At 44.1% G+C, this 22,825-nt stretch overlaps 1 protein-coding gene across 2 annotated transcripts; it reads right to left on the bottom strand.

The window, feature by feature from the left end:
* Positions 1-1,188: 1,188 nt before the first annotated feature.
* On the bottom strand, positions 1,189-21,755 carry LOC117429870 (RNA N6-adenosine-methyltransferase mettl16-like). Of its 2 annotated transcripts, none has more exons than XM_058998067.1 (10): positions 21,567-21,755; positions 20,493-20,621; positions 12,813-12,997; positions 11,310-11,450; positions 10,796-10,911; positions 9,898-10,040; positions 7,092-7,161; positions 6,318-6,407; positions 2,297-2,470; positions 1,189-2,001 (listed from the first exon to the last, which is right to left on the bottom strand). In XM_058998067.1, the coding sequence occupies exons 2-10, from the start codon at positions 20,618-20,620 to the stop codon at positions 1,339-1,341; spliced, it is 1,710 nt and encodes a 569-aa protein (XP_058854050.1). In that variant the 5' UTR covers position 20,621; positions 21,567-21,755; the 3' UTR covers positions 1,189-1,338. The 2 variants fall into 2 exon arrangements, with proteins under 2 accessions (XP_058854050.1, XP_058854051.1); XM_058998068.1 differs by having other exon boundaries at positions 21,683-21,749.
* Positions 21,756-22,825: the final 1,070 nt, after the last annotated feature.

Raw genomic sequence — 22,825 nt, 5'->3', positions numbered from 1 at the left:
AGGATTCTGCTGTTGTGGAAAGAAGTACTCAAGACAATAATACACATGCTGTTGACAGCACACAGCATTTCAGATTCAACCAGTAAAGCAGACAGCTTGCTTGGCTCTGTAAACCACATTCCTAATTCACAATAGGCTTCGACTTCCAGTACTGTCGTTCCACAGTACAAAGGTTCATGGAGAAAGCAAAGGCAGCACGCTAGAGGAAGCTACTTCAGAACTCGCTGACTATCACTAGGCTTCCTGTTATTGGGTCTAATAGTCCAGTCCAGGAAGAGCAGCCTTATGATCTAACTGGGGAATGAACCCTGGACACATTGCAATGAAAACGAGTGCTTAGATTAGACAGAACTAGGACCGCATTGCAGGTTTTCAATAACCACTGTAGGAATCTTAACCAAAATGCCAGCTTTTCAAAGAAGCAGCTCTTCAATGGAATGCAGGATTGTCAGGCCTAGATTAATTCTTATTACATACAATATAAAAAATATTCCATGGAACGCTCCAGCAGGAAAATCATGTAGTAGGGCTCCATCGTGTGGACATTTCTGGTAATTATTCATTTGCAAAACTTCTATTGGCGTTCATGTCTGGTAAGTAGGCAGGGGTTAACTTGTAAATAAAAAGGTATCGCATCTTCTCATTCAGGAAGAGGGATAGCATTTTTGTTTCTAGACCTAATGCATTGACCTATGTGTTTTTTTTTTTTACTGTACATTACGATCCGGCACAAATGAATCCCTGTAAGCAGGTTCTCTTGCGCCCTTTTCAGTCCATTACAAACCAGGACCTTGTTGCAACCAGGTCCATCATTTCAAATCCAACACATGAACGAAACAATCAAAGACTGTGTTGGAAGACGACTCTCCTGCTCAATCCAGTAATTAAGAACACAGTTGGAATGGATTGAAAGAGCCACAACTGAGGAGCAGTTATTTATCGTTGGCTGGTCTATCGTCAGGATTTCAGTAACCTGGTGAAAACATCAGCAGCAGGCTCCCTCCCCAGCTGTAAAAACGGGTGCAGGGCAGGGGTGGGCTCAATTCAATTCCAACACATTACTGATCAAAATTGAAATCAGCAGCATTCTGTTAAAATGATTTTTAAAAAGGCATTGACCCACGACCCTGGGTGTAAAAACAGAAACACAATCATGCATCACACAGGGAATTAAGAGAGTCTCACATATTACCTTTAGTAAAGGATTTATTTAAAAAAAAAAGAAACTTTTAAAAATCAACTCAAGGAAAAAAATAGAAGCTTTGTACATGAACGATAACTCCTTCCACTGTCAGAACAAAAAAACGATTTTTCTTACAAAAAGGGTGAGGACAGAGGTTACAAAGGGCTCACCATGAGTCTGAACAGCTGGTTTTTCAGGTAGGTACAAAGCTGATTCATCAGGTCCCGGTTCTGCCCTTCCACCCAGTGCATCTCCACAACAACATCACTTCCTTCATCCTTCATGTTCATCAGACACTTAAACAGGAAGTGCTGGACGTCACTGCTTCCTTCCCCAGTGGTGGCAGACGCCACTGCTGCTGCTGTTTCCTGTCTGTCTGGCTCTGCAGATAGAGGAACAATGGCAGTACTGTCCACTTTGTTTTCCGGTCCCTGTTCTAGGCAGGCAGCGTTATCTACTGCCTGGTCTACCTCCTTAGTGCCACTCTCCTGGATAGGGCTGTTCCCATTGGTCGAGGCCTGAGCTCCACCAATGGTGGTGCTGCTGCTCTCTGGCTCCAGTGTCACTATAACCTCTGACTCCTCTGTGTCGGTTTTGCTGTCGGTTTTTGTGGTCTGTGCTGGTGTGGGCGTTTCTGGCTGCTTGGTTTCGCTGCTCTGCAGTGTGCTGTTGCCACCACTTGGTGGCGCTCTGGGGACCTCTCGCAGCTGCCGGCCGCGGTCCCTCCGTTTGTTCCGGATGTGGATCCAGGAATTCTCGATGACCGTCAGGAAGAGACTCACCTCAGACTTCCCACAGGGCACACGCTTGTGCAGGACCTGAGGAGAGAGGAGAGAAGGGAGAGGGCGATTTGCTTTACCACGTTCCCAATTTCAAGGCAGCAACATCCATTCAATACACCGTAGCTCTTGCATACCACCCTCTCAATGCTATATAGCAACACCGTCCAAACTTTTTGGTTAAAACAGTCACACTGATTACAAAGGAGTTCTAGAGCCATACAAAAAAATATCACTACTAAAAAAAAGCTGACTAATGTGCAACTGTATTGTGGATTTCAGTGAGCCATGCACGGCACAGTGATCTGCAATCCGGGAAGCCGCGGGCACTCACCCGGAGGTCGGAGAGCGTCTTCTCTATCCAGGCGGTGACCACGTCGGTGCTGCTCGTGGCGCTCGAGCCGATGGACGCCACCTTGCCGGTCAGCTCCCTCACGGTGGGGCTCAGGACAGTGAAAGTGATGGGCTTGCGAGCCTTCTCCAGCTTGCGCTTCTTAGAGGGGGGAGACTGAAACGCAGAGAGGGGGAGGGGTGACAGTTAATACCAAAGCAGCACAGCCACGGAGGCTAGGCATCTACTCTGTCCTGGCCAGCCATCCATCCATCCAGCCCAGTCAAACTTCACAGATTTATAGGGTTAGCACCTGTACAATGGTGATGAGACTTGCTAACAATGTTCTTTAGTACAAGTTATCTAGAGTAGCAGAATCCAGGGGTATATGTTAGCTTTATGCCTGTCTGCCGACAGAGGCACTACTTACATGTTTACAAATAGAAGCAATTAAGGCTACCAAGGCTGTAGCTTGCCTACACAGGGACTGCAGTTTACGAAGGTCAGGTGGACCTTCTATGAAAAAATGTAAATGCCAGTTGAAAATGAAACTGAAAGGTGTATTCAGTTGCTAAAATGATTCTGAAATTTATGACAACTGTTAAAAATGGAGATATGTGATGCTTTTCCTTCAAGCGACCACAAGATGGCCCCCTTTCCTTTGCTTTTACACCGGCAGCACTGAGGCTCTCTGCAATGATCTCACACTCAGTGCCATCATGCTTGTAGAAGACTAGCCATCCTGCTTCTTGTCTGCATCTTCCTGTATCACTGCCAACTGCACCTTGCTTCTTTACCTCAGTACCTACAAGCAGAGCTCCTTTAGAAGTAAACATTTATTTTATTAGATCCTTCGTCGCATCCCCCATTACCCTCAAGCTATTTCTGTATCTTTGATGGTTTGTAGGGAGAGATCCAGACAGGCGGGGTACATGAAACCACACACTTCAACTGCCCAGTTCACCATTCAAACCAACCAACATCCCAATGCAAAATTTAAACATCTACCTACACTGCAGCCCAGCACTGTAACCATTGGGCTAACCTGTCTGCCTGCACCCCTGATCTCTTGGTGCTGGTACAAGCTCCCTGCGTCTTGTTTCCTCTCTTTCACTGCATTGAAGACGACGCTGGATTTGATTTCCTCACGTGCTAATCATGGGAGCTCTTTGTGTCTGGGGGCCCAGGCGGTGTCAAGCGTTCCTCAAGCAGGGAGCTGCACCGGAGAGCGTGATGTGCTTAACCTGATTAGGAGCCGGCTTAGCACCCTGCTGCTGTGCTGAGATCCATACAGGCCAGCCCGGCTGTACACTGCCACTGGGAGGAACAGGGTGGAAAACTGGGCTCATCAGAACTGTGCAGAAACACTGAGATCACTCTGGAACTCAGAATAACCCAGGACGCTACGGCTAGTTCAACAGACCCGGATTAGCGCCAATGTTGGATTACCCTACCTAAATTAACACTGAGTAGTCTGAGATTAGTTCTAATTGGGGGCTGTGAAACTAGCCGTATTAGTTTATATGTTGTGTACAGGGAGGGTCCTTATTAAGATTGTACCATTAACTACAGTTAAACATAAAACAAACTTTGTTACTTTATAACTATGCTGTATGTTTTATGTACAGGATAACATCTAACAGATAACATGTACTGGAATTTTGACAGATCCTTGGTGAGTTGATTTCACATATAATTTATAATAATAAAAAAATTAAAAAACAGCCCGAGTACTATGTTATAAAATCCCATTACAGTAAAAGAGAACGGTGCAACTCTCAAGACATCTTTTGCTCATAACATAAAACCACTGTCTGTTTCAATTCAAGCTCAGATCTCTTCAAGCCAGTATCATGATATTATTAGCCGGGAAGAAAGTCTATGTGTGTTTGCGGATCCCTGCTGGCCATCCAAGCACAATGCATTCTATGTCATAACGCATGTCCAGGAGCTCCATGAATACGTTATGGTTCCTCTGTGACTGAACCCTTTCCTGAAGGGGTTAACCTTGAAACAAATGAATCATGCAGCAGCTCTCTGCCTCAGGACTTGCAGTACAGCACAGAGCAGCCAGGCTCAGGACTTTCTTCAAGGTCTCAAAAACGAAGGCAATCTTTCTGCCCAAGTGGCTTTCCTCCTTGTATTCTCTCCAGCAGTTGACTGAGCAGGGAAGGAGGAAGGGGGGGGGGGTATGTGTGAGGCGAGAACAGCTACCCCCGCCACGGGGACGGCTCATCTGCACACCACAGCGCCTCGGCAACTGTTGCCAGGATACCGCGAATCAGGAAGCGCACCAGTTCCCCTGAACCAGGTTAAGTGAGTCTAACGGAACGGCTAGGGATGCATTATTAACAGCATGTCAGAGATGCAGAAGACTGACGATTCATTTTAGTTTAAGACAATGCTATACGGTACTGTTGTTCGGTCGATGTTGTATTTAATGTCTTTTGTCCCTGCGCGCGCGTTTTCAGGTTTTTGGCATACGCTAGTTCTGTGTAAATCTAATTTAGAAGCAAGCTAGGTTAGCAACATACATTATTATTATTATTATTATTATTATTATTATTATTATTATTATTATTTTTATTGGCAGACGCTTTAATCCAAGGCCTTTATCCCCGTCAAAGAAAAAAATGATGTATCGCAGCCGGGTGCCCTAATCAAAGCCCATGGGGGTGTGTTATCCAACTTGGATGAGGAAGTAGATCTGATAGATCCAGATACCACGCCCATCATACATTTATATAGAATCAGCATTAGCAGCACTATCATTAACTACAATAGAAAGATCTATGAGAGACAGCGTCATGTCAAATCCCACCCCCCTATAAAAGTACATTAATAAATGTTACGAAAACACGCTAAAAACCACAAAATAATGGCACCATCGGTTGGGCGGCTGTAAAGAGAGACACAATGAGTCAAAATGGATTTAAATTACATTTGGGCAAATATGCACATGTATTTTTTTTTATCCAAAAGCTGTTGCTGGTATTTATGTAACTAGACGTCTTTGTACCAAACATGACAGCACCACAATGTATTCTGTGTGAGGACGCTGGCTTGTAAACAGTTTTCTACAGAGCGTCTTGAATCACATGCGCTACACCAAATACAGGGTTCATATTGGCAAAACAAAAATGCTAGTATTGTACCAAGTTAATTATTAAAAGCACTTGAAACAGACACTTGTTCCACACAAGCAGATCAAAAACATCACCTTTTTTGCACCCTCTTCTTGAAACTCTTACTCAGTCTTTTGCTTCCCGACACATTATTTTGTACTCGCCAGTCATGGAGCTACTTCTCTCTAATGACAAGGCACTGCGTCCGAATCAAACTGCATCTGAATCTCTTACCGGCTCCATTAAGCTACAAACCTGCCAATACGGCTTCAGTCTGCACTGCACTGCCATGCATCCGTTAGCAGATCTGAGGGGCTGGGTTAGGCGAACGCTCCACCCAGATCCGAATTCCAGTATACTGTACATTCTCGGTCTGCATTGCTTTCCAGTGCGCACGTGGTCTGTGTTCTGCGCACGCCAGACTAATTCAAAGTTATTTCATTTGCTTATCCAGAACTGCTATTCTAATTTCATTTTTCTCCCTCCCTCACTGACTCGCTGTGTCATGCAAACAGATGGTGTTACTTCAGCCAAATTCGTAATTTAGTATTTAACAAGTCCCTCGCATCGTTTCCATTTAGAACAGTAATTATATCTGCAAACTCCTTTCTGCCGAAAAACCCCACGTGGCACCAGCGAGTGCCCTTATTTGATTTCCCAGGCTGCTCTGCAGTGCCCTCGTTTCACTGTATTCCACACTGCGTGACCTCCTTCCATTCGCGTGGGGAGTACAGGAGGCAATGTGGCCTAGTGGTTAGAGCAGAAGGACTGGGAGGCTGTGTCTAGTGGTTAGAGCAGAAGGACTGGGAGGCTGTGTAGCCTAGCGGTTAGAGCAGAGGGACTGGGAGGCAGTGGTTCAAGGTCTTTTCCATTACTCATTCCCTTAGAAGGTAACTTACCGGGACAGTGACATCCTCATAGAAGCTCCAGGCCAGAGCCCAGCGCATGGTGCGGCCCTGGCAGAACTCTGTGTGGGTAACTTTGGGAACCTGTAAGCAGAATCAGCAGTGGTTACTCATGAACAAAGAACAGGGTTACACAATCCTGGCTCAACACTAACCAAGTCCTTTATACATTTTGAAACGTGTACTGCGCCAGGGCACAACACTGACAGCCACACAGACGGGTACTGTTCTGTGTACAAACACAACAGAGTCTTTCTTTTCCTGTTGTTGGCTCTTGAGAAACCGTGTTGGCCTGCCCTTACCGAAGGTATTAAACAGCTTGAACAATTAATATCACAGGCAGTTGTACTATTAGCATTTTAATTGTATTTCCATAACACACACACACATTAAAAATGAGGTAGGAACTTTGCCAGCGCTTGGATCATGTTGATTAGAAGTGACAAAGATATCCAACATCTCTAATGGGAATTAAGAGTGCCACGCGTGACATGATTGGCTTCTGTGAGGGGGACTGATTGATGAAAAAGAGCATTCCCTGGATAATAATATGCGTTACAAACTCCGGCAAATCACAGATCACAAACCTGACAGCCATAAAAAAAAAAAAAAAAGATAGATAGACTGGTATGAGCAAAGTGTGTGTGGGCGTGTGCGTTTACTACTGTGAAAAACAAAATGATTCTGTACATGTTTGAATTCTTTCTGCGGCTGCCGTTGTCTACAACTCATGATCAACAACTGAATTCACACGGGGGCGTCGCTTACCCCGTGTTTACGCAGTTCCTCCTTCAGAGGCGCCAAGCTGCACTTCTTTCCCAGCATGCAACTATACCACCTGTAAATCAAAACCAAAAGAGCATCATGAAGAAGCCAGACCGCAGAACCACTTAGAAAGCGTCATGGTCTTGCTCCCATTCCACTAGCCCTTGTGTTCTTATTATAAAGCAGAACACAAACAGAAGGGTCTTGTAACAATGGCTCCTGATGATCACGTTATAAAAAAGGGGGAGGGCTGTAATGTGTTTATTAGATTAAGTGCAATGTACAAACACTAGCTTTCAAAAGTCTTATTTTTCCAGTGCAAGTGGCTGTGTGGTCCGGTGGTTAAAGAAACGGGCTTGTAACCAGGAGGTCCTGGGTTCAAATCCCGGCTGACTCACTGAGTGACCCTGAGCAAGTTACTTAACCTCCTTGTGCTCCGTCTTTCGGGTGAGACAACGTGACTCTGCAGCTGATGCATAGTTCACACACCCTAGTCTCTCTAAGTTGCCTTGGATAAAGGCGCCTGCTAAATAAACAAATAATACTAATAATAAAATGTAAAGAGGCAGGTGTTATTGCATGTATGTAAAGCGCCTGTTTCTTATTCCACTTACACCTGAAGACTTTTGAGGTCTTGAAAGCTAGTGTTTGTATATGATTGGATAAACAGCAGCAAAGCTATTCTCTTGACATGATCCAAATTTCTTTATTTTTTATGTATGGGGAGTTAACTATGTGTTGTTGAGCATATTAAGATCCTCTATAATATAACTTACTGTTCTGAGATCTTATCACTAAGAAAACGCGCTTCACTAAACACAGTTATAAAAGGGAAGGCTGTACTCCCCCACAGAACAGAAACACAGATCTCTCCCCAAACAATGGCAGATTGTAACTGCACTGTTCCCAGGAATCTGATCTCCCAGCTCTGCGATGGAATTAGATTCAGCAAGCTGTTCTTTCTAGGGAGAGAAGGACAGACAGGGCTGGGGATTCAGGTCCTCTCTGAACGTATGACACATGGGTAGAAAGTGACACAGTCCTCAGTCCCTCAATCCATTTATATGGTTAGGTAGAGGTGCAATCAGTAAATCATTGCCCATTTGCATTTTTAGTAATGAAAAACAGTTTATGATTTCGAATGAAAGTTCCAACAAATGCAAATGGATATGCTGGACAATGCAACAATATACTGTTGAACTGAATTAGTCCTGACATCTGCCCCAACTACTGTGGTATCAAATGTGTTTTCTCCGAAGCGTGTCCGTGGCAAGGCAGGGAGCAACATGATACCGGGGGACAGAGATCAACCAGCACTGGCAACAACAAACAGAAACAAGCCCAATCGTACACGCAAGAAGGACAAGTCAACTTTGAAACCCTCTGGGCAGGAATATGCTGTTAGCTAATTTTTTTGCAGCAATAGGGAAACAGCATATTAAAAAGAAGATTTCTCCAGAGGCTAGCATTGGTAATAACCCTGACGTGCAGTCTTTTGAGTTCGAGTCGAGTAGAGCTTTGATTTGCAAACTGGCGTTCTCTCGCACGTTTTGGCAAAATGCGAGATCATACATTACAGCTTCACTCCCCCCCTCCCTCCTCCCTTCCAAAATGAATTACCTATAATTAAAGAGTGGAAACAATTGAGGCTCTCTGGGGATCTGTCAATCTACGCGGGCCTGGGATACTTGTGCACACGCACACTGAAGACGGCGTATTTATTTATGCATTTCTTTATTTAAATAGGGTACAGCGGCTGCTTCCCGTCTGTAGATCCGTCTGAAAAGCATTTTTAAACAGCAGGTGTCTCTATAATACAAGTGGGCAGTGAGGAGGAGACAGCCAAGCCAGACCCCCACCCTCCCCACAGCAGGAAGCCCAGGTGTGTCGATGGCAATCATCTCTAATCACACAGCCCACCCCCTGTCATGCTAACTACAGCATCTCGGTCTCACTCCATTGAGCCCCTGTCAGCTCTTGGCAGAGGGGGGCACACAGCAGTCAACTTGCATCTGCTCCCGTCGGGGTGCTCCGGATCTGGGAATGGCAATTGTTTAGCCTGTCTGTCAATTAATTAAACAAACTTGGAACGATGGATCGGGAGGGGGGGGGGGGGGGGCGGGGGGGGTACGAAGAGACAAAAAAGACAACCATCTGCACCAGTGACTGGAAGATGATTGTTATTTATTCATATATTTGTCCATTTTTTATTATTATATTTAATGCTTTTTAGTTAGCCTCATCTGGAATAAAAAATAAATACAATAAAAAAAGGGTTGGAGTTTTTTTTTTTTTTTTTAACTATATTGGAATTTAACCCGAATTCCAGAGGAGTTCTGGTTCCGCTGCCTCTTTGTAACAATGTGCTCAAGTAGACAGGTCCTTGGTTACATGACATAGAGGTCTGTTACCCCCTCCTCCTCCTCCTCCTCCTCCATGCTACTCAGCCCTGGGGGATTTCAGTCATGCTGGTTTTGTGAACTAAGGTTCCACCAAGCCCATTAGACACATGAGTCCCAATCCAGATTCCTAGAGGTGTGAATGATTTTTTAAAGAGTGCACAGGGTCATCCATCGCTCACCAACACTTTATTTTCCTCCAATCTATTTTTTTTTTACTCTGTGCAAGCTTCCAGACCGCACTGTGTAAAAAATATTCCAACCTTAACATGTTCTTTACTGAACAAATGAACAGACAAGTAAATACGTACCCCTCCCCATTTTACCAAAGCCTCCTGTGCCGTGGCAGACGGTAATGGATTATCCTCCCGAATCATCAATCCCCACCCTCAGCCCTCCTCCCCTCTCACCGCAGCCTCCTCTGGAGCTGTAGGCTGTCGTGGATGATCCTCTTCACAAACTCCAGCTCCCCCCCCTCGGCCATGATCTCCGTCACCCCCCCAGTGTTCACTGAGCTGGGAGGGGGGCGTCGCGCGCTCCGGGAGTTCACACCCTGCGGGGGAGAGGGAGGGAGGGAGGGAGAGCCTTAGACCTAGGGATCATTCTGCTTTGAGCTTCGGAAAGTCCCAAATTCAAATAATCAGTCATATTTACATATCTATCCCATATTTCATCAGCTAGGTCAAGCCTGTATCTTCAATAGAAAGAACTAGGACGGCATAGAGAGCTCACCACAGGCAAGTTTTATGCCTTGGTGGGGGAGTAATGTGACGGCACAGGGCGCATGACCTGGAGCTCTCCGTCTCACTTCACATTAATACGCCAGTGCAAGGACAAAGAGGTCCTGTGGGAGTTGCAGTGTATCCCTTTATCAAAGAAGTGCTGCTGCAGTTTCCAGCTTCCGGTTAGATATATGGAAGACAGACTAGATCAGACAACATGTTTTTATAGTAGTTAGAGCCAGGGGTGATCTGACACTTTTCGGTGGACCAATGGTTAAAGAGGTTCCTGGTTTAAACCCGGCTCAGCCACTGACTCACTGTGTGTGTTACCCTGAGCAAGTCACTTAACCTCCTTGTGCTCTGTCCTTCGGATGAGATGTAAAACAAACAACGTCTTAATGTAAGTGTCTCTGCAGCAGCAGTTGTGATGCATAGTTCACCCCCTAGACTCTAAGTCGCTTTGGATAAAAGCGTCTGCTAAATGACTCAATAACATTAGTTTATTTGGCAATACACAACTGATCACAAGAGGGCTCTGGAGCTTTATACATATACACATACATACAACAGGCAGGAAACACTGTACCTTAGCCTCCAGCTGGTTAGCGAAGAAGGGAGGGTTGCACATACAGAAGTCGTAGACGATCCCTGACTCCTCTTTCAAGGCATCCATCAGGAGAGTCTTCTGTGGGACCTTCACCACTGATAGAGAGGGAGGCGAGCCGTCACGCAGGCAACACTGCCATTACTCCAGCAGTCAGGACTATTTTATACAATACATATTTTACCATGAGGCTACAAAAACACCACAGCCACGACCACAGTATCCAATGCATTTACTGTCCTTGTCAATGGCAGACTTAACGGCTGGCGCTGGGATCACATTCTCAAACTGCTTTAAACATTTTAGGGGCCAGACGGAAACACTGAAACAATTTAGGGGTCGGTCAGGGTTATTAAGCAAACTTCACAGCATGCTCATTTCCTTTGTGTTTGTAGCATGACAAGACCAGAAACAAAAACCAAGATTAAAAGAGACAGCCAGGCAGGGACTGGTCAGTAGCAAACCCTCAAAGCCTCTGGGTCCCTTCTTCCCTCACCCTTGATGAGCTCAGAGAGGTTGTTCTGCTCCACGTTCTTCTTGGCGTAGTTGTAACACATGTCATCCACCTCGGTAGCCAGGAAGAACCAGCCGTTCATGGAGGCTCCAAGCAAGGGGTAGATACAAGAAGCGCCGGTCCCTGTAAACACACAGACAAGTGGGAACTGGGGGCACCCAACACATGGCGTTTACATACGGGCTTAAGGCAGTGGCTTGGGTTCGAATCTGGCTTGTTCACAAATGAATAGGTCTCAGCTTCCTCAATGGACATTAGTTGGCATTACAAAACTACCTGAAACAACAGCCACACCTTTGTATTAACAGTCTGTTTTTTGGGATTGAATCATGTCATACATACATACATACATACATACATACATACATACATACATACATACATACATGTATGTGTTTTTTTTTTTTTAGATGAGGTCAATATATATTTTAAAACCCAGCTTCCTCTATCTCTTCATATTTAACCAGAATATATAACGAACAGGATAGTCTCTTTTAAAGTCACACAGTAGATTAGGATCGTTTTTGGTGGCTGCCATGCTGGGAGGGTTACAGAACCCCCCTGTGGGTCAACAGGGTTCAACAGCAAGGCTGTCCATCAGACATCCATCAATCCCTGCGTACGTGGGTCTGACAGCTCCAACAATGGTCCAGGGCCAGCCATCAATAACAGCCTGACAAGAGCCGGCAGAGGCCAGGGCCTGGTCCCTTTGCACTCCCCCAGTTTACCAAGTGTGTTATTCCCAACGGTGGCTGACCTGATAATTGGGAGCACACAGCTGAGCTATCCACATTGCCACTTTGCTTTACACTGCGCTTGAAACAGATCCCAGAGATACAATGCCTGGTTGATGAGATTTCTCTTGTTAAATTTACAATACAATAAAATACATTTTATCTAATTCATGCAGCATCTTACAGGAAAGGAAGTCAAGAAGAATAGTCGACCGGGTTAAACGCATACAATGAACGCATGGCAGATTGTAGCCCAGAAATCCAGACAGGGATAATGAGAATAAACTAGGCTGTATTCTACCAGCAAATTTAACTCAGGTTTTATGACCTGATGTCTGGACCTAACATATTTATCAAAAGCGGTTTACTCCAGGGTGCAACATACGGGTTTGAAAAAATAAAATCTATAAAAAAAAAAAAAAAATGACACAATACAAAGGAATTTACAACAGGATTTCCTATTACTTTTGTGGTGTTTAATTTAATTCTTAATTTATTTTTGACTAAAAGGGGCTCGCAGCAGACAGGATGGAGCTAACGCTACTAAAAAAGAAACGTATTCAATGGAAAAAAAAAAATAAGTTTTGACAAGGTGTCTGCATCACGTGTTAATGTATACAGTACTCCCACCAGGATTATGTGATTTAACAAATACTTTTGCATAATGTGTTGTGCTTTGTTTCTATTGGGATTTGTACGTCACATAAATGCTGTTTGTTGCTGGAGGGTCCGATGGAGCTGCAGGTCTCACCGATATCGATGCCCCACCGCTGGCCGCCCCCCTCGATCAGGTCCTCTACCCAGTGGATGTAGTTGAGCCGCAGCGGTACGGTGGGGATCAGCCTCTCCAGGGGGATCTCAATGGTCAGCCCGAAATCCTCCTTGAGAAGAGTGCAGGTCAGGGCCCTCACTGCCTCTGGGTCCTTGAAATTCAAACTGAGGAACAGAAGACAGCCAGCTCACTTCATGAATTAAATCAACAAGGCTGAATGAGACATGACATACCCTCTTTTTAGACTCAACTGGTACTGTACGGTTGACACCACCTTTTGTAAAGAACCTTGCTACCCTCCCTCCCGCCCTCCCCACACACACACACACACAGGCTTACATCATGCCTGCCTTCCACTGCAACGGAAGCTCAGACAAGGGCTCTATGCACGGTTTCCATGGAAACCAGTTTCAAATCTACAGATACGACAATGCAGCTTTCAGACGCTGCTCGAGAACAAGAGTAACTCAAGGCTCGGACGCCATCAGTCTCCCTGCAGCGCTGCTTGGCTCACGTCTGCCCTGAGCGTCAGCACTGAGAGGCGTCAGGATCATGTTTTTATACGCGGCCCTCATTTCTTTCCTCCCTGTGCAGCCCACAACACAGAAAAGACAGTGCCTGTAAACACCCCACTATGGGCTGCAGTCCCATGAAACTTCAGAAGCCAAGCAGGAGTGATCAGTGGTTGGATGGGTGACCCCCCATCAAGGAAGAGCTGTTACCCCATGCGCTATTGATTACAGCATGGCATGGGGTAACTTGGAGGAGCAGAAGAGAACATTCCTTATTGAACGTTGACTTGCTGCTCCCCCACAGTTGTTTTTGTGCTGTAAAATCTAACAGGTCTCATTAATTATTCTTTTCAATAGGACTCAGATTTCTCTACCAGGGGTTCACCTCATACAGCACTGCTTTATTTCAGAGCAAATCCATACAGAATTCTATCCTGTGTTCAGTGTGGCTTCAAATCCACAATGTGTTTAAAAAGGGTAATTTCAGGTCCTTGTAATAAAAGGCTACACTGATGTATATAACACAGTGCTGTCATAGCATTAGGACGTGTTTCTTGTTTGGAGCAGTATGGTAGGATGATACTTTTTTTTTCAGTACAAGACTAAACAAATTATTGATAATATCACGATGACCTGTTATAGCAGTATGAAGATAAAAATAATCAACCAGATCCAGAATTAAAGAACCCCCAAACCTTTCAGGATTTCAAATTCTGCACATATTCCAAAAGCCATAAAAAGCAACTTATCTTGGTAGGCTTTGGGCTGGACAGTGCCTGCAGGGACATGAATGTAAGGGCAGGAACCTCTGAGCACACCACATACATACAGTAATAGATATTTACTGTCTGCCGCTACTGCGATTCCCGCAGTTGAAACCACTGACCCCGTGTCAGTGTGAGAGGACACCACCTAGTGCAATGGGCAGGCAGTCTACACACACAAAGCTCTGCCAAACCACTCCTTCACGCACTCAAAGACATGGCAGCCCTATGCAGCAATCCTGACATCACTGTGTGATGTGGATTACTGTCCACTCACTTTGGGTTAAGACTTCCAAACTCACTGGCTAGTGATCTGAACTCCCTGTCCCGTTAGTATTAGTATGGTTCACTTCTCTTCCGTCTCTCATGTAATTTTATGCATTCATTTTGAAGTTGATGCAGGGCTGGGGTTCTGCTGAATTCAAATGAAATTGTAACAAGCATGGCTGACAGTAAAAGCAGAGATGTCACTTTAGCAGTCACGCCACGATGTAAAATGCACCTTTAAAAAAAAAAAAAAAAACATTCTTTAAACCACGCACACAGCGACCCGTCAGAACCTTCTGAATTATGAATCCTGCAAAGTCAAAAAGCGATTCATGATTCAAGATGATTTACCTTTTTTTTTTATTTTGCGCTCCCGTCACTTAGAGATGGGGTTGCGTTCGGTGGATGAAAGTGAAGGACAGCGATATGCAATTGAGACTGCAGCCGTGAAGGGGTTAATCCCCAGGGACCCCAAATCAAGCCAATCTGTAGTTCCAAGTGATGGAGATTGTTTTGGAAATGTAGTCTGACAGATGTTAATTGTGTGTTGTAACTCACACCTGCTGCTGGATTAAACACCCCCCCTACACACACACACACACACACACACACACACTTTGACACATTCCCAAACCCCAGAATGCGATTACATGTCCCACTGGGTTCCTAATGCGTTTTGAATTGAGACACACATGCGTAACATCACAGTTCACAAACCACATGAGAACGGTTTCCCTGCAGTGTTTCATATTTCTGTTTTCATTTTAGCACTTCTGTAGTGTCCAGGTGACAGACGGGATGAGGTGTATAAAGCTATGCCATATTAAACACTGTAATGTTACACCTCTAATCAGGCAGGGCTTCTTCCAGGTACGACGTTAAAACTAGATCACTTTACCTAAGTGATAAGCACTTCTACATTGATCAAATACATAGGAGAAATACACTGATCAAGATCTGCATCAACATGAATGCAAAGTGCACTTCTTAGATCACGTGCACTTTCATTATACCTACAAAATGCTGGAAGTAACTTTGTAAGTTCTATGACAAAAGCCTTTCTCAATGCCTGAGATCAACTGGCTACTAGGAACCACGCTTAGATGGGCTGAATAGCCTACAGTCATCTGTAAATTGTATAGTCTTAAATCTTAATCTACAAGAACTCAGCAACAACTAGAAGACATTAGAGAGTTACAGTTACCCAAAATGAGAGAATACAGTTCTTAATCACAAGCAGAAAACAAGACAAATGAAGGATCCAGGTATGTTTTCTGACAGCGTTTTTGCTCTTTGTCTGTATTGATGAAACACAGTGTGTTGTGTGGACAGGAGGGTAGACCCAGCCATCCCTGCAGCAGTGGGCCCAGGACACTGGCTCCCCTTCGGGCTCTGGCAGTAATTCTGTCTCAAAAGATGCAGAAAGAAGCTCACTGGAACTAATGATCAACTTTCAGCTCCAAGGACTCGGAAGAGAATGGAAAAAAAAAAAGTCTCGCTAATGCCAGCTTCCTAAAATAGAATCCCTTCTACAACTGTAATTGGTAGCTATGGGGGGGGAAGCAGACTAGTGAGCTGTAACTATAGTTCCTGTTATGAAACCTCACGATCAAACAAAATCTGAACAAGGCAGGAAACGTTCAATATTAATCGCTCCCCTCTGCCCCTTGTGTTTGAAGATCATTTGGGTTTTGCAGCCGGCAAAAGGTTCATTCCTGGCAGCATTGTGCTTTTAGAGATCACAGCTAGGTGCTTGCAGTAGTTTGCAGTCTTGCATTGTGCCTGTGTAGCTTTAAAGGTGTGGCTCAATTATCCAGAAAATCAGCTAAGCAGACTGCTTACGCCCCCATTAGCTTGGATGCTTGACCTTGTTTTGTAATCAACGACCAGTATTTGCAGTAAAACCTTGGACAGGTTTGGGCTCCCGAGTGGCGCACCCAGTAAAAGCACTCGCTAGAGTGCAGGATGCGCTCTATAGCCTGGATGTCGCGAGTTCGAGTCCAGGCTATTCCACAGCCGACCATGGACGGGAGCTCCCAGGGGGCGGCGCTCAATTGGCCGAGCGTCGTCCGGGGGGAGGGAGGCTTAGGTCGGCCAGGGTGTCCTCAGCTCACCGCGCACCAGCGATCCCTGTAGTCTGGCTGGGCGCCTGCGGGCTTGCCTATAAGCTGCCCAGAGCTGCGTTGTCCTCCGACGCTGTAGCTCTGAGGCGGCTGCACGGTGAGTCTGCAGAGTGTAAAGAAGCGGGCGGCTGACGGCACACGCTTCGGAGGACAGTGTGTGTTCATCTTCGCCCCTCCCGAGTCAGCGCAGGGGTGGTAGCGGTGAGCTGAGCCTAAAAAATAATTGGGCATTTCAAATTGGGGAGAAAATAATAAAAACTAATTGGCAACGACTAAATTATTAAAAAAAAACAAAAAAAACCCCACCTTGGACAGGTTTAAGATATGCATTCACAAGACATGTGATCTTCATGTTTGAAAGCACTGTTCAGGAAAGGAGTAGCCAGATGTGCAAAAGCACATTGGTGCACATAGAACCTCTCGATTTAGGAAAAAAAAAAATCCCCCTGCACTACCCAAGCTTCTCATGTCCTTTGTGCTCACGGCACTTCTCCCCATTCAAACTAAGACTGTGTTGCTAGACTGTCACATGCAAGGCCTGAAACAGGAACCCAGTTTACTGCAGATCAGAGATCAAACAACATAAGAGAACCTGTCTCCCACCGTATTAAACAACCCAATGCTTCTCCCTACAGGTTTCCAGTTCAAACCCCATTCATTATAACAACCATGTGTGCCCACGTTCCTGCAAGCCGTGACAGAAACAGAGGAGCTTTTTCGCTTTAATTAGCAGCAGTATTTTGGAGACTCCAGCACCCAGGGGAGAGGGGCTCCTTGCTAGGTCAGCATGTGTTTGATTCAGCACAGGAGGAGCGGCTCATTCCCCAAGGTCACCATCGATCAGCGCTGTGCCGTGAAGCCCTGGCGGCTCAGAGACAGGAGGCTTTATTAGCAAATTGCCTGCATACACAGCACTGTACTGTACCTGGCACCTGCATTGCACTGTTAATCTCACATACTCATCCACCTCAATCCCTATATGTCTGTCTGATGTTATGCAGTAGGGCAGAGTTCTGTTTAAAAAGTTGCACCAATACTGAGTTGCTCAGAGCTTGTCGAGAGAACCCTACACGCCAGGACCAAATCTCCTTCCTCGTTCCATTCACACGATGTGACCATGTGACTCTGCCAGACCCACCTACTCCATCTATATTAATGCAAAGTAGATGGGGGTAAATTATATTACTCCCCAGAACCTGTTATTCATTTCAGGATTTTTCCCCCACACTTGTTCATCCCAGCTACTAAGTTTCGGGTGAAGAAAAACAAACCCAATGACATTAACACACTGAAGTTTTCAATTATTTTCAGAGTCCCCTTATCCAATTGAAAACTCTGAGCCGCGCAAAGTCTTACCCAACAGACAAGTCGTGCATCACTTCTAAGCATCCTCCTCCTTATCTTTTGCCTTGCAGATTCTTGCTGAATGGCATGTTAATCTAGAGGAACCTGTGCTGTATAAGGATTTTGAAAGGCTTGCCTATGTATTGTCCTGGCCTGGTGCAGCTGTGACCTAGGAGGAATGATAAAACCTTTGTTTCTGCTTAATAAGCTGTTTAGAGCCTATGTGCAAACCATAATCAAACCAATTAAAAACTGATTTTAAAACTATTTAATTTTGTTAAGTGGTATGTTATAACCTTAAGTGTCACGCAACGCCTAATAACACACTACACACGTATGGGTTTTCTGATAAATACGTGTGGGGCGATGTCTGATCCAGTTAAATTGTACAAGCTCTTATTGTTTCATCAGCCTTTGTTCCTTTCCATTATGCAAACCGTTGCTTATGTTGCCCCTTTAAATGGTAAAGACTGGGTTATTAGTTTTTATAAGAAATGAAATCTTACAGCTGGGTAGAGGACCACTCTCCAGCAGCCCACAGTGTAACAGGTCGAATGGATCGCTCATGATGTTTTCATAGAAGCAGCGAAGGACAATGCTCGATAAGAGAGTCGGCGGCCAAAAATGAAATATTTCCCATGGGAGATTTTTCATCTTCACTGGGATTACAATCCGGGTATAATCACAGGCATGGGCTTCTCCATTGCCACCCTTTTATTAATTTCATTGTGGATTGATGACTTTAGTTTTTCCAGCTTTGCATCCGTTGTCTAATGTGAGCGTCATCTTCATACTGCATCAGTCTTCAGTATGCTGTTCAGGGTTATGAGATGCAATACAAATTAAAAGATAATATGACAAGGATGGTGCTGGCATTAACAAATGGAAGCAGGAAAAGTGAAGCAACATTCAGGTTTAGACGAAATTCCTCTCTGATAGATCCTTTAGAATAAACTGCAGCAGAAAACACCAGTAACACTCACCATGCCTCTTTCTGAGAAAATACCTTTACTTCCGAGTCTAAAGTGCAACCTACTGGTTTAGTTCCCTGAATCAGAGATGTTTGTACGCTACACGTTGCATGGTATTGTACATGAAAACAGAAGCTCGTTTGTATAACAATACAGGGACTACGGAACTACAGTATTTCTTCATGGGCCAAGACGGACAAGCCAGATAAAGAACTAACTAGCAATCCTCGTGCAGAGTGCAGTCTGGTGCAGTCCTTATGCAAGAGTGGCTGTGTTGGGTAAAGCAGAGCCTGCCCAGGAGTGAAGCAGGGGTCACCAAACACCCCGAAGACATTTCAAATGCCTGCATTAAATCTCGCAACCACCCCCCCTGATAATTTGACCCCCCCCCCCCCCCCAGCATGTTCTGTTATAATCATAAACAGGCCCCGATCCCTTGCAAGAGTTGCTATCTTTGAATGTGCTTTTTTTTTTTTTTTTTTTTTGAGGGTAACTAAACAACACACAACAAAAACCAAAACGGAACATTGCTTGGTGCTCAAGACCCATCTGGAGCACAGAAACAACAATATCTCCTTTCAGACTTGTGAGCTGTATATAATATAATATCCTTAAGCTTAAAAGGATAGTTAAAAAGGGTGATTGTTGGCAGCTGCTCAGTCTCAGTGACAGTACGTGTGTTACACATAAAGCAGGCATCATTGCTGTGACTAACAGGGGTTATGTCTCTATTCTTTCAGGCGGGACGCTTACAGAAAGGGAAATAAATTCAGATCATTCTCATTTGCATTGCTGACAGTCAATGGTATTTGTTATTTTGCTTACAGTACTGGACTTGCAGGACGTCCTGTGTGTTAAATACAACTCAAGACGTTCACACATTTTCTTTTCTCATTCGGTATGTAGCCATGTGCTGGAGTGGTCTTGTACTTGCACTGAGCTGCTCCACACTTTGCTGTGTTCTACTACTGCTCTCAATCATAATTCTACTTGCTGTGTCTTGATTTCTCTTAAAGGGAACCGTATTCACGCTTTTTGTAATTGCTTTTAAGTCGGCTTGGATAAAGGTGTCTGCTAAATAAACAAATAAATAACCAAATATTTCAGTTGAACTGCTCTTACTCGTAATCGCGCTCAACGGAATTATTTATTTTTTGGTTCCAGGGGCGTGTCAGTGCAGCACACCACAGTGTCGATGGATTCGCTGTACAGACTATTGATCTGACAGGAACCCGGGTGAGATGAAGCATATTCCAATGACAGGAAATCATTTCAATACCAATGCCATTAGATAACCCGCCCCAGCTGTGTACTGCAGGGTGGAATATCAGTCAGCAAAGAACACCTGATGTTTGTGTAGTGAAGCAGCTCCATGTAATTACTGATCTGACAGCACATGCTGTGTTTCACTACTTCCCTCCTAAAAACAATCTGATGCATTAGATGCAGATTTAATGTCCAAGGTTCGGAGTACAGGACTCCCTAATGCACTGGTTTGTTATCTCCATTGAAGGTGTGCTCATTCATTACACTGAGAATCGTATTTGCCAGATTGCTGAATTACTGTCAGGTAATTCTTTCATCAGCATTTTTCTATACAGAAGGATAAGGGTAACTAAAACAGACAGCATGGCAGAAGAGCCCGAGCCCCCCCTTCATCTCTCTCGCACTCACTCACCCGACTCGGCCTGTCAAGTTGGTGTGAACATGCTGCTTGAACTCAGGGTACTTGGAAGCCAGATACGCAAAATCTGGGGCTTTGTCTTTGTATCGGTTTCTCGGGTGCATTGATTTATTCAGGGCCATTCTGCAGGGGAGAGGATAAGCAATCAACGCAAATATAAAGAATAACAAGTCAATACAAATGCAAGCAGTCTTAATAGTTTGAAGCTGAAGACTATTGGAAATGTAAACAGCACGGAATCACAACTGAGATTGTTACCTATACACTGTGTCTAATGAAGCTCCTGTTAAAATCCGGACTGGGTGACACTGCTGTGCAATAGGAGTCTTATTTCCATCCCTGCAGTCTGTATTATACAATATATCTGGACTCAGTACAATACATCGTTTAAAAGCAGAAGCAGTAAAACATACATAATATGAAACAAATATATGTTTTGTTCAAAATAAAAAGTAATAGGGATCTATTATTGAGAATTAGGGAATTCTTGATGGTGTTGTTGGCCATAGAAGATGCATTCATAACTTTTTAGTTTCAATTTGTACAAGTTTTAAAAAAATATTATTTTTTAGGAGAACAAACTAGATATCCTAATTCTACAACCTGCAGCAGAGGGAGGCGATGCACGTGATCTGCCATCAGTTGCTTTTTCCCTTTCATTCTCATACCGACCATACAACAGTAACACAAACGTCTTCTTAATACCATTCATTTGTGTAATATTCCACAGACGAAACCTGTGCTGCTTTATTTCGAATTCCTGAAGTCTAAACGTGACCGTTCATTTGTTAATGGACGTGCCTAAACTTGTTTGAAGCCAAGGTTTTAAAAACTTTATTTATTAATTCACTGCTTCACTAGAAGTACCGCGCGGCTTTTTGTTTAAACAGAAATATTAAATATCCCTGATTGCAAGCACTTCATTTCTCCTGTTTGTGTTACTAGCATGCCATGCACGAAGCCAGGCCTACCTACGAGTGTTTACCAAAAGCGTGCTCGTCTCTTAATCATTTTACATTGCGCAAGTAATTTGTTAGAAAACATACATAAATGAAAGCAGAAGCGCACCTGCGATGTGTTTTTGCTGTAACTGATTTTTACCAAACGCCCCAAAATCATAACAATTCCAAAGCCTTTTCTATCTAGAGAGACGTAAACTCCATTCCAGTCAGCTCACGTCGGACCTGCGTTTCAAATTGCTGCAGCTCCACTCATGACAGTACGGCACGACAGAAGATGTTTGCGCATGCGCCTGGAACACGACCCCATTGTACGGAACGGCAAGGAGAGGCGGGACTTATACACATTTTTTTTCTGTCATCATGAACGAAAAGGTAGCAGCGGGACATTATTTCATATTTCATAAATCATTGAATAAGATGCCAGCCCGTGACTGCAGATATGTTGTAAATGTAGATCATGTTACTTCTGATTAAATTAACACCATACGGTTTATTTTTCTCAGTCGTCAGGATAGCACAGCAAGACCCTCATCTTGTTCTTTTCCCGGGCTTCAGGACAATAATCAAATACATAACCCAATCATAAACATATTTCTACAAAGAATCTCTCCCTTACTAAGAAGTGCGTGGTTTATTTACAGTGAGCAGGCGCCTGATAGTAAAAAACAATACGTGCTAAAAGTGTGGAGTAGTGGTTAGGGCTCTGGACTCTTGACTGGAGGGTTGTGGGTTCAATCCCTGGTAGGGGACACTACTGCTGTACCCTTGAGCAAGGTACTTTACCTAGATTGCTCCAGTAAAAACCTAACTGTATAAATGAGTAATTGTATGTAAAAAATAATGTGATATCTTATAACAATTGTAAGTTGCCCTGGATAAGGGTGTCTCCTAAGAAATAAATAATAATCATAAATTAAAACAAAATGTCATTAAAATGGATCAACATGCAAATTGCAATAACCGTATAGTAAAAATTGTACAGTACAACATTTACTGTAGTCTAATATGGAAAACTATAATATGTGTAAAACCATGCCCATCTAAACAACATGCCTTAAAAAGAAATACTATAGTACCCTCCAAACCCACTAGAATGTCCCAGTATACTGAAGGACATAGTGTAATGTATTATAGGAAACTATAGTGTTTTTGCATTGTGATGCTATAGTATACGGGTGGCCTGGATTAATACAATAGCCCAGTATACTGTATCACCAATGCATGGATGTAATATGTATCTATAGGCCCTTTGTTCTTCAATTTAAACGTGTCATCAAACTTAAGGACGACTGCATCTAATTACACGACTTTTAATTAACACTCCAGACCTGCTCTTTCTTTCTGTGCTCTATTTGCAGACGCTTC

This window comes from Acipenser ruthenus, chromosome 24, assembly GCF_902713425.1.
Source record: "Acipenser ruthenus chromosome 24, fAciRut3.2 maternal haplotype, whole genome shotgun sequence".
In the NCBI taxonomy this organism is placed as follows: Eukaryota; Metazoa; Chordata; class Actinopteri; order Acipenseriformes; family Acipenseridae; genus Acipenser; species Acipenser ruthenus.
This window is presented reverse-complemented; position numbering and strand designations above follow the sequence as displayed.